This window comes from Sinocyclocheilus anshuiensis, unplaced genomic scaffold (assembly GCF_001515605.1).
Source record: "Sinocyclocheilus anshuiensis isolate Anshui unplaced genomic scaffold, SAMN03320099.WGS_v1.1 scaffold906, whole genome shotgun sequence".
NCBI lineage: Eukaryota > Metazoa > Chordata > Actinopteri > Cypriniformes > Cyprinidae > Sinocyclocheilus > Sinocyclocheilus anshuiensis.
Window position 1 is genome coordinate 180,275 of NW_015540937.1, and position 13,449 is coordinate 193,723.

At 35.4% G+C, this 13,449-nt stretch overlaps 1 protein-coding gene across 6 annotated transcripts in view; it reads left to right on the top strand.

Moving 5' to 3' along the window:
- LOC107689581 (platelet-derived growth factor D-like) overlaps positions 1–13,449 on the top strand; it is a 42,738-nt gene that overhangs the window by 4,390 nt on the left and 24,899 nt on the right. For 3 of the 6 annotated variants that reach the window (XM_016487608.1, XM_016487606.1, XM_016487607.1), the window contains 2 exons: positions 7,839–8,049; positions 10,077–10,254. In XM_016487608.1, the coding sequence (XP_016343094.1) occupies positions 7,839–8,049; positions 10,077–10,254 (389 nt within the window). The remainder of the gene's footprint in view (positions 1–7,838; positions 8,050–10,076; positions 10,255–13,449) is intronic. The other 3 variants (XM_016487611.1, XM_016487612.1, XM_016487610.1) reach the window with 2 other exon arrangements.

Genomic DNA, 13,449 nt, shown 5'->3' on the forward strand with positions numbered 1-13,449 from the left:
CTCATGCACACACACACACACACACACACACACACACACACACACACACACACACATGCACACACACACACACGCACACACTTCTTGGATTGTGGAAGGAATTGTTGTTCCTGTTTCATTGTGTGTGTGTGTTTTGTAGGTGGTCTGATATTGTATGTGTATATGAACAAAAAAAGTCCTTCACAAGGTGTTTCCGTTTAGACGTGTGTGTGCGGCAGCCTGTTTTCTGTCATTTTTACATGCAGACAGGAAGATGCGTCTTTACTCAGCATTTTTCTGTCTGTATCTCACACACAGCTGTCTGCTAGCACACATTCATCGTTTCTAACAGAAGACACATCAGGCTCCAGTTATTCACAGTGTGTGTCTGTGTGTGTGATGAATGACTCCATGACTGTAAAACTAGTTGACAGACACATAATGACAGAGCCCTCAGTCGCAGATCTGTGTGATTAAGTCGTTTGATCTCGACGTGTGTGTGTGTGTCAGGGTTTCAGCACTGGGTGTTTCATGTCCATTAGCTCAGTGTTTCTTTCCCTCATGAAATCAGACATCTGTGAGCTGCATCATGTCTGTATGACGACACGCATCTCTTATTCCCATTACATCTGTGATTTTAGAGCATGCAAACGACTTCTTATTCCAGAAACAATGGTGTTAATTAGGGAAAAAAATAGATCAAATACTAAGCACTGCAGAATTTGATTGCCTGTCTTTCACAATGTTTTGCAAATCCCCATTTATATTCCCAGCTGTCTGCTTCAGCACTTTATTTGATAAAAAATTTAAAAAATGCAATGTTTTGTTGTGAAGGAATTGTTGTATTTTCATGTGATTGCATTTTAAAAGCCAGATTACATTAAAGTTTTACGAATTCATTTGATTACCACAGTTTTTGATGATAAATTTATAGTAATTTGTAAAACGCAGAATCCAGAAAAATTAAAACAGAATTTGTGAAAAATAATATAGACTTCATCTATTATTGATAGATGATAGCCCTATTATTGTAAAAAAAAAAATATATATATATATATATATTTTATTCAATTATTCATGAACCCATTTGATTAATTTTTTTAAGATAAATTTGTTTTACATCATAAAACACAATTTAAAAAAATAATAATTAAATAAAACAAAATATGTACTGTAATACTGTAAAAAAATCATTAAATTGGTAATGTTTTATGAATTCATTTAATTACCAAAGGTTTTGGTGATATATCTGTAGAAAATCATAAAGCACAGAATCTAACAAATAAAACACAATTTGTGGAAAAAAATAAAAATGACTTTTTTAAGGTCCCTAATATTGTTAAAATTATTAAATTATTAAATTGGTAAAGTTTTATGAAATTTTTTTAATTGAAAAATTGTAAAACAGAATGTAGAAAATAGATTTTGTGAAAAATATAAGGGAATTTGCAAAAATGTAGTAAATTTATTAAATGATTAAAGTTTTATAAATTCATATAAATTAAAACAAAATCACATTTTTGGTCATATACAGTACAGTATATTAAAAACACACACACACACACACACACACACACACACACACAAAACACAGAATCCAGAAAAATTCAAACAGAATTGTGAAGGGAAAAAAATTATAGGGCAGAATTCAGAAAAATGTCAATAGAAAACAGAATTTAAGAAAAAAAAAAAAAGGAATTTGGAAACAAAAATTAATTTTTTTTTATAGGCCTCTTCCAAGTTATAGCATGCGTTGCTAGCAAGGAGAAAACTGTCAATTAGCATTCCCATTCGTCGCAATGGCAGTTGCTCAGGTAGTGTGGATGTACAGTATGCAACCTTGTTTTAATAAAATGCAATGTGACTAAAACACAAGGGGTGGAGGATCAGGAGTGTGTGTGTAAAGGACAGAAAGAGAAGAAACGGAGAGATGAGATGTCAGAACGGATGTGTTTAGTGGATGTGAGTGTGTGTGTTAATAAGAGCTGGCTGGAGTGTTGAAGGCTTGGGTTTCATTACGCTGCAGTTGAGCACTAATTGATTTACTTTCTCACAAGTGATGCCCTGTGTGTGTGTGTGTGTGTGTGTGTGTGTTGTTAACACTCTCCACATACTGGGAAGGATCTGATCAGGAATACAAAAATAATGAAATGCACAAACGCTTCATTATCTGTGTTGAACATGTGTTCTGTGTTCTGGAGGCTTGTTTCCTGTGAGTTTTTATTTTTGCAGTAATATATTTGTACTCTTCTTCAACATCAATGCCTTGTAAGGGATATAAACAGCCACTTAAACTCTTTCCTTTCCCAAATCCTCCCAGGAACACGGCGGTTTGTGTTTGTCGTAATATAATTAATGCAGGAACGTGAAAACATACTGCAAAGTGATTCAAAGTCAATCAGTAAGAGCATATTGTTTATGTTAGTTTACAGTAGCTCAAACAGTACAGTATTATCTCAATAGCAAACTCTGTACAGTCAAATAGGTTATTTTAAAAAGTAAACAGACTTCTGAACAGCAAAATAATTGTGAACTTGAAATTAATTAAATATAATACTCGGTTTATTGCATAAATTTGTGATTTGGCTAAATCAATAATTATTTTCCTAAAGCACAAGCCTTTTTGGTTCTCATTGGTTTTAGTTAATTATAACAACCCTGATTTTTAATATGTAAAATTCTGTTTATTTTTTGCTAAATATTTATTATTTATGCATTCATTCATTTATTTTATTTATTTATGCAACTTTAAAGGAACACTCCACTTTTTTTCATTTTCCGACTCCCCTAGAGTTAAACAGTTGAGTTTTACCGTTTTCGAATCCATTCAGTCGATCTCCGGGTCTGGCGGTAGCACTTTTAGCTGTAGCTTAGCATAGATCATTGAATCTGATTAGACCGTTAGCATCTGATATAGACCGGCGCAATGATATTACGCAGCGCCTGAAAATAGGCTAACTTCCGTCAACATAACCAACATGACCACCTGCTTGCACAGGGAGCGTTCACTGTTTAACTCTAGGGGAGTCGGAAAATGAGCCTATTTTCAAAAAAAGTGGAGTGTTCCTTTAAGACAAGATTATGTATTATGTAAGGCAAGTATTATGTTATTAAATATTAAAATACATCAAAATAATCATTAAAAATATATATTTAAACAGAATTGACTGGTAATGGAGACATGGGAGCAGATACAGGAGTCTGTTAATTCTTCACAATAAATTCTGATGGAACATCTGGTTGCTATGGATACAAGAACAAAGGTTCCAATAGAATATTAGTGCACTAATAAACTGAGATGAGTGTGCTGATATAACGTGTGGCTCTAGACGTCCAGGAATAGATTCTGCTTTGGGTTCCAACTGTGTAACAGTTTCAGCATGATCTCTCACTCAAGCACAGAGCAGCACGCGAGGTGAGAGAAACTACAAATAGATGGACACACACACACACACACACACACACACACATCCTCAGGGTGGGAGTCTGAGTGTGTCGTGTCTTGATGCTTCTGTAAGTTCAGCTGAAACTGTCTGACAGCAGGGTAACACACACACTCACACACACATACACACACTCTCTCACACTCACTCTCACACACACACACACACACACACACACACTGATGAGTCATAAAGCTTTATGCCCGTGTTTGACCTCTGACCTCTATCTGTCAATAGAAACACATGCTTTCTGAACTCCTGTCCTAGGAAATTCTTCATGTCTTCAGATGGATTTATCTGTAGAGAAATGTCATATTTCACCCCAAAATAAAAAGAAAGAAAAATCAAAAGAAAGAGAAAATATATTTTGCATAATTTTAATGGCCATTTTGCTTATGGAAAAATATAGTTTCCTTCTTTTTTTATTTAGTGTATTTTTCTTTTATTTCATATTTTTATTTATTTTTTTTTTTTTTTATTGTTTTTATTATATTTTATATATATACTTTTTTTTTTGTTATATATTTTGTATTATTTTATATTATTTTTTTTTATTTTAGATTTAGTTAGTTAGGCATTTATTGATTGATTGAAATGTGACCTGGGAAAGATGGAAGAATAAAATTGTTGTTCACTCTTGGCATCTAGCTCTGAAAATTGAAATGTGCTGTTGTTGAAATATTGAGAGAAAGAAACAGAGACAGAACATGAGAGAAATTAGCTAATGTTTTTATGAACTGGACAGATGCATAGGTTATTACTGTTTAGTTCTTGTTGAAACGTCTGTTGAATGGTGAAATGTTTTCCACCGTCATGAGATTATATTTGATACTTGTGGAAGAGTTTCTCTTGTTTTTCCTACAACCACTGATGGTCTCTATCATAGTATTGTTTGAATGTGTTATTTTTTGTAAGTATGTTACTGTGGTATCAACTATTTCTGATAAACTTGACCCTAAAAGGCACATTAAAACACAATGAACTGTGACTGATCGCTTTATATATCCGTTAAATGGTCTCTTCCCGTCTAAGTGGGCAGTTCTTGACCTGAATAACCTTCATTGTGGGACACACACACACACACACACACACACAGACACACAGAGTCAGGCATTATCTCGCACATGAATGCAAGTCTAGATTTGTTTTATTTTTTTCTCCAATCATCAGAGATGGAGAAATATGTCTGTACACACACACACGTTTTGATGTTGTAAAATGAGATCAATTTATTATAAATTCTGACTGCAATGAAAGACTCATTCATCACAGACAAAATTATTTTGACCAATTCCAAGGCACACAATTGGCAACCCCATAATGCATTGCAACAAGCTCAGTAAAAGCAGTCCATACAGGATGGCAGAGAGTGTTATTTTAGTAATATTTGTATATTATTATTATTATTATATAGTTTTATTAATATTTTGAATTAGCTTTTTTATTAGTTTTATACTAATTAATACTAATTAGTATAAAAACTAATAAAAAAGCTACATAACATAATATATTTCAGTTTTATTTTTAGTTCAGTCTTAGTTTTTATTTATTTCCAATTTATAATTTTTGGATAGTTTTTAGTTAACAGTAATACCATTGAGCAGACAAAAGCTAGAGAGTTTAAAATATATAGTTGTAATTCACTTAATACAAGAGCTAAATGATAAAACAAAATAAATGTATTTAAAATTTGACCATATACCTAATTAAATATACTTGCAATTCACTTAATAGTGAAACTTAATGATAAAATGAATTAAATTGAATAAAAAATGAACCATATTACCCATTTAAATATACTTGTAATTGACTTAATGATAAACAACTTAAATTGAATTGAAAATGTATTATATTACCTAATTAAACATACTTTTAGTTCACCTAATTCCAGAATTTATTGATATAACAAATTAAATCAAGTTACAAATTGACCATATTACCTAATTAAATATACTTGTAGTTCACTTAATACCAGAACTTAATAAAACAAATTAAGTCAAATTAAAAACTGACCATATTACCTAATTAAATATACTTGTAATATGCTTCAAAACAGAACGTGATGATAAAACACATTAAATCAAATAAAAACATGACCATATTACCCAGTTAAATGTAGTTGTAGTTCACTTAATCCAGATTTTAATGATAAAATTAATTAGGCTAAATCGCGTTCAAAATTTAGCATATTACCTATTTAATGTGTGCTGTGTATTTTTATACTTACTAGATTATTGTTAATCATTCTAAATCAGTCACTCATGATGTTCTATTTCTATTGGGGTTTTGCCTTAGTAGTGTGTACTGTAGGCAGTAGACAGTGAGGCAACTCAGTACTTTTTGAAACATAACCTACATTCTTCTGTCCTGATGCCTGTCATGAGCATTTAATCTGATGTTTTTAGCGCTTCACAATAACAGACGACAGCTCATACTTTAACACGACAAACTTTAAGAGCTTTTAGAACTGTGTGTGATGAGTTTGTATGTACAGTAAGTGTGTATTTGCTCTCAGAAAGTTGAAGCAAATTGGTGTTAAAGAAGTACGGTGTGTGTGTGAGATTGTGTAAATGAGCTGTTAAACTCAAAGCTGCTAGACTGTCAGTATCACGCTTATAGAAGTGATATAAGCAAGTAGTGTGTGTATATGTGTGTGTGAGTGTGTGAGCTAGAGCGGCCTTATTTCTGTTTAAGTTCATTTAAAAGCTCATTGGTCAGCAGGTTGTCATGGTGATGGATGGTGGCCCTGTTCCTGCTGTATAGCCATAATCACAAGTGTTTGCTGCATGCATGGATCAGTAATCAGTGTGTGTGTGTGTGTGTGTGTGTGTGTGTATGCGTGTATGCGTGTATGCGTGTATGCGTGTATGTGTGTATGTGTGTGTGTGTGTGTGTGTGTGTGTGTGTGTGAACGCTGTGGTGGTGCTGAGTCAAGGAGCTTTTGGAAATGAAAACATCAGCATGGATGCATCATTTTGACATCGGATCAGGTCATCATCAATGTCGTCACTTTCGATTAGTGTATCATGAATTCTTAGTTTTCTTTACAGCGATCTGATGTGCTCATTGGCCTGATTTAAAGATTCACGAACTGTCACTATAAATGATCTTTGTTTTCCTGTTGCATAACATCTGCTATTTTTAATATTTTACTTTTGTGGGCTAAAAGCATGCCTGTCTTTTTCTATAGACCTGTCGCCATTTACTTCTCTTGTGTTACTCATGTTTGTGTGTGTTTGTGTTCTGTCAGAGATTCTGTGGTCCATTTCAGTGAACTCGGTTCAGGTATTAAGCTCAAATTCTAAAAGTGAATTGATTGTTGTCGAAAGCGATTTCAGGTTATTTCCTTATAATCAGATGTTAATTCAGTTCACTTTTCTGAAGAGAATCAAAAGTGAATCATCTCATCGAGTCAGTTCAGATCACTTCACAAATTCACTTCAGAATTCGAAAGGAATTAAGCTCTTTTTCTGAAGAGAAGAAAGTTCAGTTCTTTTTTCTGAACAGAATCAAAGTGACTTTAGTTATTTTCCTGAAGAGAATTAAAAATGATTTAGGTTGTTTTTTGGGAGAGAATCAGAAGTGAATTCGGATCACTTCACTTCACAGAGAGCGTCAGATGTAAATTTGCGCCACTTCGTGAACAGAATTACAAGTTCTTATTATAATAAGATTTAGAAGCATATGAAGTTATTTCTTCTGAAGAGAATCAAAAGTGACTTTAGCTCTTTTCCTGAAGAGAAATAGAAGTGAATTTAGATAATTTCCGAAATAGCATCAGAAGTAAATAAACATCACTTCCTGAATCATTTGAAACAGAAGTAGGCTAAATTTAGTTTGCTTTTGGATCTGAAGAGAATCTAAAATGTTTATTTTGGGGAAAAGAATCCGAAGTGAATTCTGTTCTTTTTCTGAAGTCAATTCAGATCATTTCCCAAAGAGCATCATAAATAAACATCACTTAGAAGTCTCTTTTTATTTTGTAAAGAGAATCAGAAGTGAATTTAGTTTGTTTTGGATGTAAATAGAATCTAAAGTGACTTGAGTTCTTTTTCTGAGAAAAAGAGAGAGAAGTGAATTGGGTTAGTTTCCTGAGGAGAATAAAAAATAAAAATAACTTCACAATGAGCATCAGAAGTAACTTCACTTCCTAAACAGAATTAGAAGTGAATTCGTTTATTTTTGTGAAGACAATTTTGAAGCAAATTCGTTTGCTATGGATCTAAACGATTTTAGTTTGCTACTTCAAGAGAATTATAAGTTAATTGGTCTATTTTCCTGAAGAGAATTAGATTTTTGAACTGAACCGAACTGAAATGAAACAGATTCTAACCTTTATGTGTTGTATTTGTGTATATCTGTGTGTGTTTGTTTGTCTCCGAGAGTAACACACTAACCTGTCCGAGTTGTGACCAGTAACAGACAGCAATCGCCTCACAGACTTGTACCGGAAGGAAGAGGTCATAATGGTCAAAGGCGGAGGTCATGTCCAGAGCCCGCGCTTCCCCAGCTCTTACCCCCGCAACCTGCTGTTGTCATGGAAACTGCTCTCACCGCCCCACACACGCATCCTGCTGGAATTCGATGCTCAGTTTGGACTGGAGGAGGCAGAGAATGGAGTCTGCAGGTGAGGGCGGAGCTTCAGAATGGATGAGTTCATGAATAATGAATCAGATCTATTTAAGACTTTTAAGTGGAGGCCGAGAAAAATGGTAGTCTGCAGCTGAGGGCGGAGCTTCGGATGCTTGAGTTTATGAATAATGAATTACACCAATTTAAGAGTTTTAAGTAGAGGCGGAGAATGGAGTTTTCAGGTGAAAGTGGAGCTTCACAATGAATGAATACATGAATAAAGAATTAGGTCTATTTAAGACTTAAGTGTAGGTGAAGAATGGAGTCTGAAGGTGAGGGCGGAGCTTTGGAATGGATGAGTTCATGAATAATGAATTAGATCTGTTTAAACTGTTGAGAAAGTGTCATTTTGACTCTTTGGGTTGGTCTATATAGTAAATATTGAACAGTTTAACAAGCATCTAAACCTAAAGCCCTTAACAATGCTATAAATCTGATTAATTCATAGGTATGTTGATCCAGGAGCTCCAGCCGCATGTCCTACATGGTTAAATCATGTTGTAACACGTGGTAGAGAATAACAGGTTTGGTTCTCAGATTCCTGTGGTTCTCATTCTGCACTTCTGGGCTAGAAATAAAGGCCTGAAGAGTTAAAACATGATATGAATATTTAATGAGCAGAAAGCCAATCAGAGCGAGGATCTGACTCTCTGCATGTGTGGAGTGACTCTCGGGTTACGGGTTTGTCCTTGAGGTTAGAGGTTTTACTGTGAATCTGATACTTTATAAAGACCCTCGAAACATCGGGTCTAAAAATAAAGCAGGAAAAAACAGATGAGCGATGAGGTGAAGTTAGAAGATGAGAAAGAGGCATGAAGTGAAACGAGGACAGGAAAGAAACTTAAAGGTCCCATGGCATGAAAATTTCACTTTTTGAGGTTTTTTAACATTAATATGAGTTCCCCTAGCCTGCCTATGGTCCCCCAGTGGCTAGAAATGGCGATAGGTGTAAACCGAGCCCTGGGTATCCTGCTTTGCCTTTGAGAAAATGAAAGCTCAGATGGCCCAATCTGGAATCTTCCCTTTATGTCGTCATACAGGGAAAGGTTACCTCCCCTTTCTCTGCTTTGCCCGCCCAGAGAATTTGGCCCGCCCATGAGAATATGAGCTACTACCGCGCGAGGCGAGAGCAATATTTTTTTTTCCTCAAGAGACATCATGGCTTGCAAACGAGCGAAGCATGGCAGTTGCCCCCCCTCTCTCCTCCTCATTAGCATTTAAAGCTACAGACACAGAAATGGCACGTCCTAAGGAAAGCTCATTGTGGGACTGGCTCGTAGTGGCTGAAATTCTGCACCAAGGCTGAATTTCGGGAAAGAGACTTCAGATACAGTACTAGGGACCACTTAGGCCTATATAAAAGCATCCAAAAAGCAGCATGTCATGGGACCTTTAATGCATTATATACATTTCTGTGCAATATTGAATAATTTATATGATATAGATAAAAGCATGATGTCACATCACATTACCAATTACTGCATTTGCTGTTTATGGATGTACCCTGTACCAGGGCTGTTATTATAAACTAAAACTATGAGTCTTTTTGTTATAAAGCTGAAATAAAACAAAATATAAATATTAGATGAAGAACTTTAATTAGAATAAATTAGAAATGTTGCATTGGCAACAAACTAAGTTCAAGTTGATGTAATAAAATTACTAAAACTGAAATATAAACAAATGAAAGCTAAATAGAACAAATAAAAAACTAATAAAACTTACAAAAGCACACAACAAAATTACTAAAACTAAAATTGAAACTGAACTTAAAATATAAAAATGACAGCTAATTAAAAATATAAATAAGTACTATAATAGCTTATACATAATACTAAAATAACACTAAAATATGCAATTGTGATATCACTTCAGATATTATAATCATATGAATTTTGATATTTGAAGAACAGAATCAAAGCATCTGCAGATCAGGTGTACGTGCTTTACCTGTGCAGGTGATGCACTGATAGATGTGTGTGTGTGTGTGTGTGTGTGTGTGTGTGTGTGTGTGTGTTGCAGGTATGATTATATTGAAGTTGAGGATATTTCTGAAACCAGCACCATCATCTGGGGCCGCTGGTGCGGTCAGAGAGCTCCGTCACAGATCACATCCAAAACAAACCTCATCAAAATCACCTTCAAATCGGACGATTACTTCGTAGCAAAACCAGGATTCAAAATCTGCTATTCACTGCTGGTGAGTTTCACTGCTGGTTGCATTACGGCACATTAACCTCCTGTATGAAACATCTGAATAAGAATTTCACATTAAACTGTGAATTTTTGTTTAATCACATTTGGGGTGAGTACAATTTTATTTTTAATTTTTTTTGTTTCTTGAGCAGCAAATCAGCATATGAGAATGATTTCTGAAGATCATGTGACACTGAAGACTGGAGTAATGATGCTGAAAATACAGCTGCGCATCACAGAAATAAATTACATTTTATAATATATTTACATAGAAAACACTTATTTGAAATTTTAATATTTTACAATATTACACTATTTACTGTATTTTTTTTAAACAAAGAAACTCAGCCTTAATGGGCAGAAGCGTAAAAAATCTTACCAACCCAGAGCATAATATAAAATATTACACACACACACAAAAATCATGTAAAATTAATAGTTGGTCTAGAACAAGAACTATCCATTTTTTATATCAGGTTTATTTACTGTAGCTTTTGTGCACATGCTAAAAAGCGGATGCTAGCGGATGGTGGAACGATAGCAGATGGTGTGAGAAATATTTTACAACATTTATTGGGACTAAAGCCATCCTGCTTTACGACTGCCTCATGGCTTTTTTTCTCCACACTGGCCAAAACAGCAATAATCTTCTGCTAGCTGTCAGCATAAATATGCAATGTTTTCTCTCTGTGTAAATCTGTAAATTTGTACATTTCCATCATTTCCATGCTGGGAAACAGAGACACCTGCACTGGACCTGAATGTGATGAAATTTCATATTAAGCATTTATATTTGACTGGGTTTTGTGCAAAACTCACTGGCACAATGCTAAGGAGCTGTGGATGGTTGCCAGGGTGTTGTTAAGCGGTTGCTAGGGTGTTCTGTGTGGTTACTAGGTGGCTTCTTCTTAAAGTTTTACAGCTTCTTAACTGAAATGCTTTTTTACCTTAGATGAACTTATAAAAGTTTGGCTTAAGACATTTGTTTCTAAGCCAGAATAAGACCGACAAAGAGAGAAAAGAGGTGTGAGCGACGATACAAGAAAGTGAGAGACTGTGAGACTGAAGTGAGTGTTCGGTGTGAATGTGTGAGCATGTTACTGCGGTAAAAACACTGATCTAATGAGGAAAGATCCACCCTGAATTGTCTGAGTTTAGTTCTGTCTTTATCATATGTACATGGAAAAACTCTATAATGAGAAATGACAGCTAACAACATGTTTTGACTTTGTTCTTGTTGAAATCAGTGTAAAATTTTCCAGAATCACACACTCCTTAAAGGAATAGTTCACCCAAAAAAGAAAATTTGCTGAAAATGTACTCGCTCTCAGGCCATCCAATATGTAGATGAGTTTGTTTCTTCATCAGATTTGTAGAAATGTAGCATTGCATGAGTGTCTCAGCAATAGCTCCTCTGCAGTGAATGGGTGCCGTCAGAATGAGAGTCCAAACAGCTGATAAAAACATCACAATAATCCACAAGTAATCCACACCACTCCAGTCCATCAGTTCACATCTGGAGAAGACAAAAGCTGAAACAAATCCAGCATTAAGGCGTTTTACCTTCAAACCGGTGTTTCCATAATCCATAATCCATAATAACTCTTCCTCCGGTGTAAAAGTAATCTGGTTTGAATCAGGAGAGAAATCTGCACAGATCAAGCACCGTTTACAAGCCAAAACAGCTCAGCTCTAAACAAATACGTGGGTTAGGGCTGCACGATTGTGATAAAAATCATAATTGTCGATTACTCGCTTGAAATTGTAATTGCGATTATTAATTATGATTATCACAATTGGTGTTTTGAATAGCTTTATACCATTGCTTGAAGCGACTGCATGATGGCATATTTTTATATGAAATTAAACAAGCTGAAAACACTCTTCCTGAAAAACTTTTATTGCTTTTCTATAGAATTAAAGGCGCACTAAGCGATTTTTGCCAAACAATGTTGATATTTGAAAGCACCAAAGCAAACACGCCCATACCCCAATAGGTCCTCGCCCCTGTTTTGGTGGCGAATCTGCTATGCCTGCCGGCCGCAGCATATCCAAGCAAAAGCCAACACAGAAAAGTTGTGTGAAAACTAAATCAACGTCACTCTCCTATGCACGCTGCTCTCGCCCAGAGAGAGTGCGCGCACTTAAAACGTGTCTCTCTCCGGGCGAGAGCAGCGTGTATCTGAGCGCGAGCGTCCGGTTTTGTGCGAGAGCAAGGGAAATCCGCGCGCGAGCAGAGAGATTTACAATTCATTGTATTAATGTGCTTTCGCGCTACAATAATGCGCTCTCGACATTTGTCATTAAAATAACGCCATAAGGGGTGTGACATTTCCCGACCAGGCCCGAGTGGAGCCAATCACAGCACACACTGGCCCAGGTAACCAATCACAGCACACACTTAATCTAAGTTAAATATTTAACTGAATATGCAGAGGGAAATAATGCTGCTTTAACATTGAATTTTGATTTGGTTCATGGAATTTCATGCTGTTTATTGAAGATAAATTACATGTATGATAATAAAGTGCATGTAAATTAAATTATTACCATAAAAGGTCTTACATTTAGCATTATAAATCAAGCATATACTCTATCGTTCAAAAGTTTTGTGGTTGGTAACTGATATATTAACGTTTCTAAACAAAGTCTCTTACCAAGGCTACATTTATTTGATCAAAAATACAGTATAAACTGTAATATTGTGAAATATTATTGCAATTTAAAATAACCTTTTTTTTCTATTTGAATATATTTTAAAATGTAATTGATTCTTGTGATGCTCTAAAATTGTGCATTCAGTCTGAATAATAGCCTTTTCGTGCATTTCTGGTTCTGTTATGTCAGCAGAAACATCATTTCAGAGGTAGATCAAGTTATTATATGTTGATGAAAGATTATTTTTCTTTCAAAACAACATGCACTGATGAATCCTGCACAAGGACCATATTTAGAAAGTAAACAGAGTCACATGGTTGAACCCTGCAGCTGCTGGACTTCAGGTTCAGGGGTGGCAGTTTGTTCGGCCTGATCCGTCGTGTAATTCCCTGAATCTGCGGTATTCCTGACATTTCCACATTCCCACTCTGCTCCGGACGTCTCTGTAGGACACGAGCAGAAGGTCTCGCTCTCTCTCTCTGTGTGTGTGTGTGTGTGTGTGTGTGTGTGTGTGTGCGCGCGCGCGCGGGGGCGTGCATCT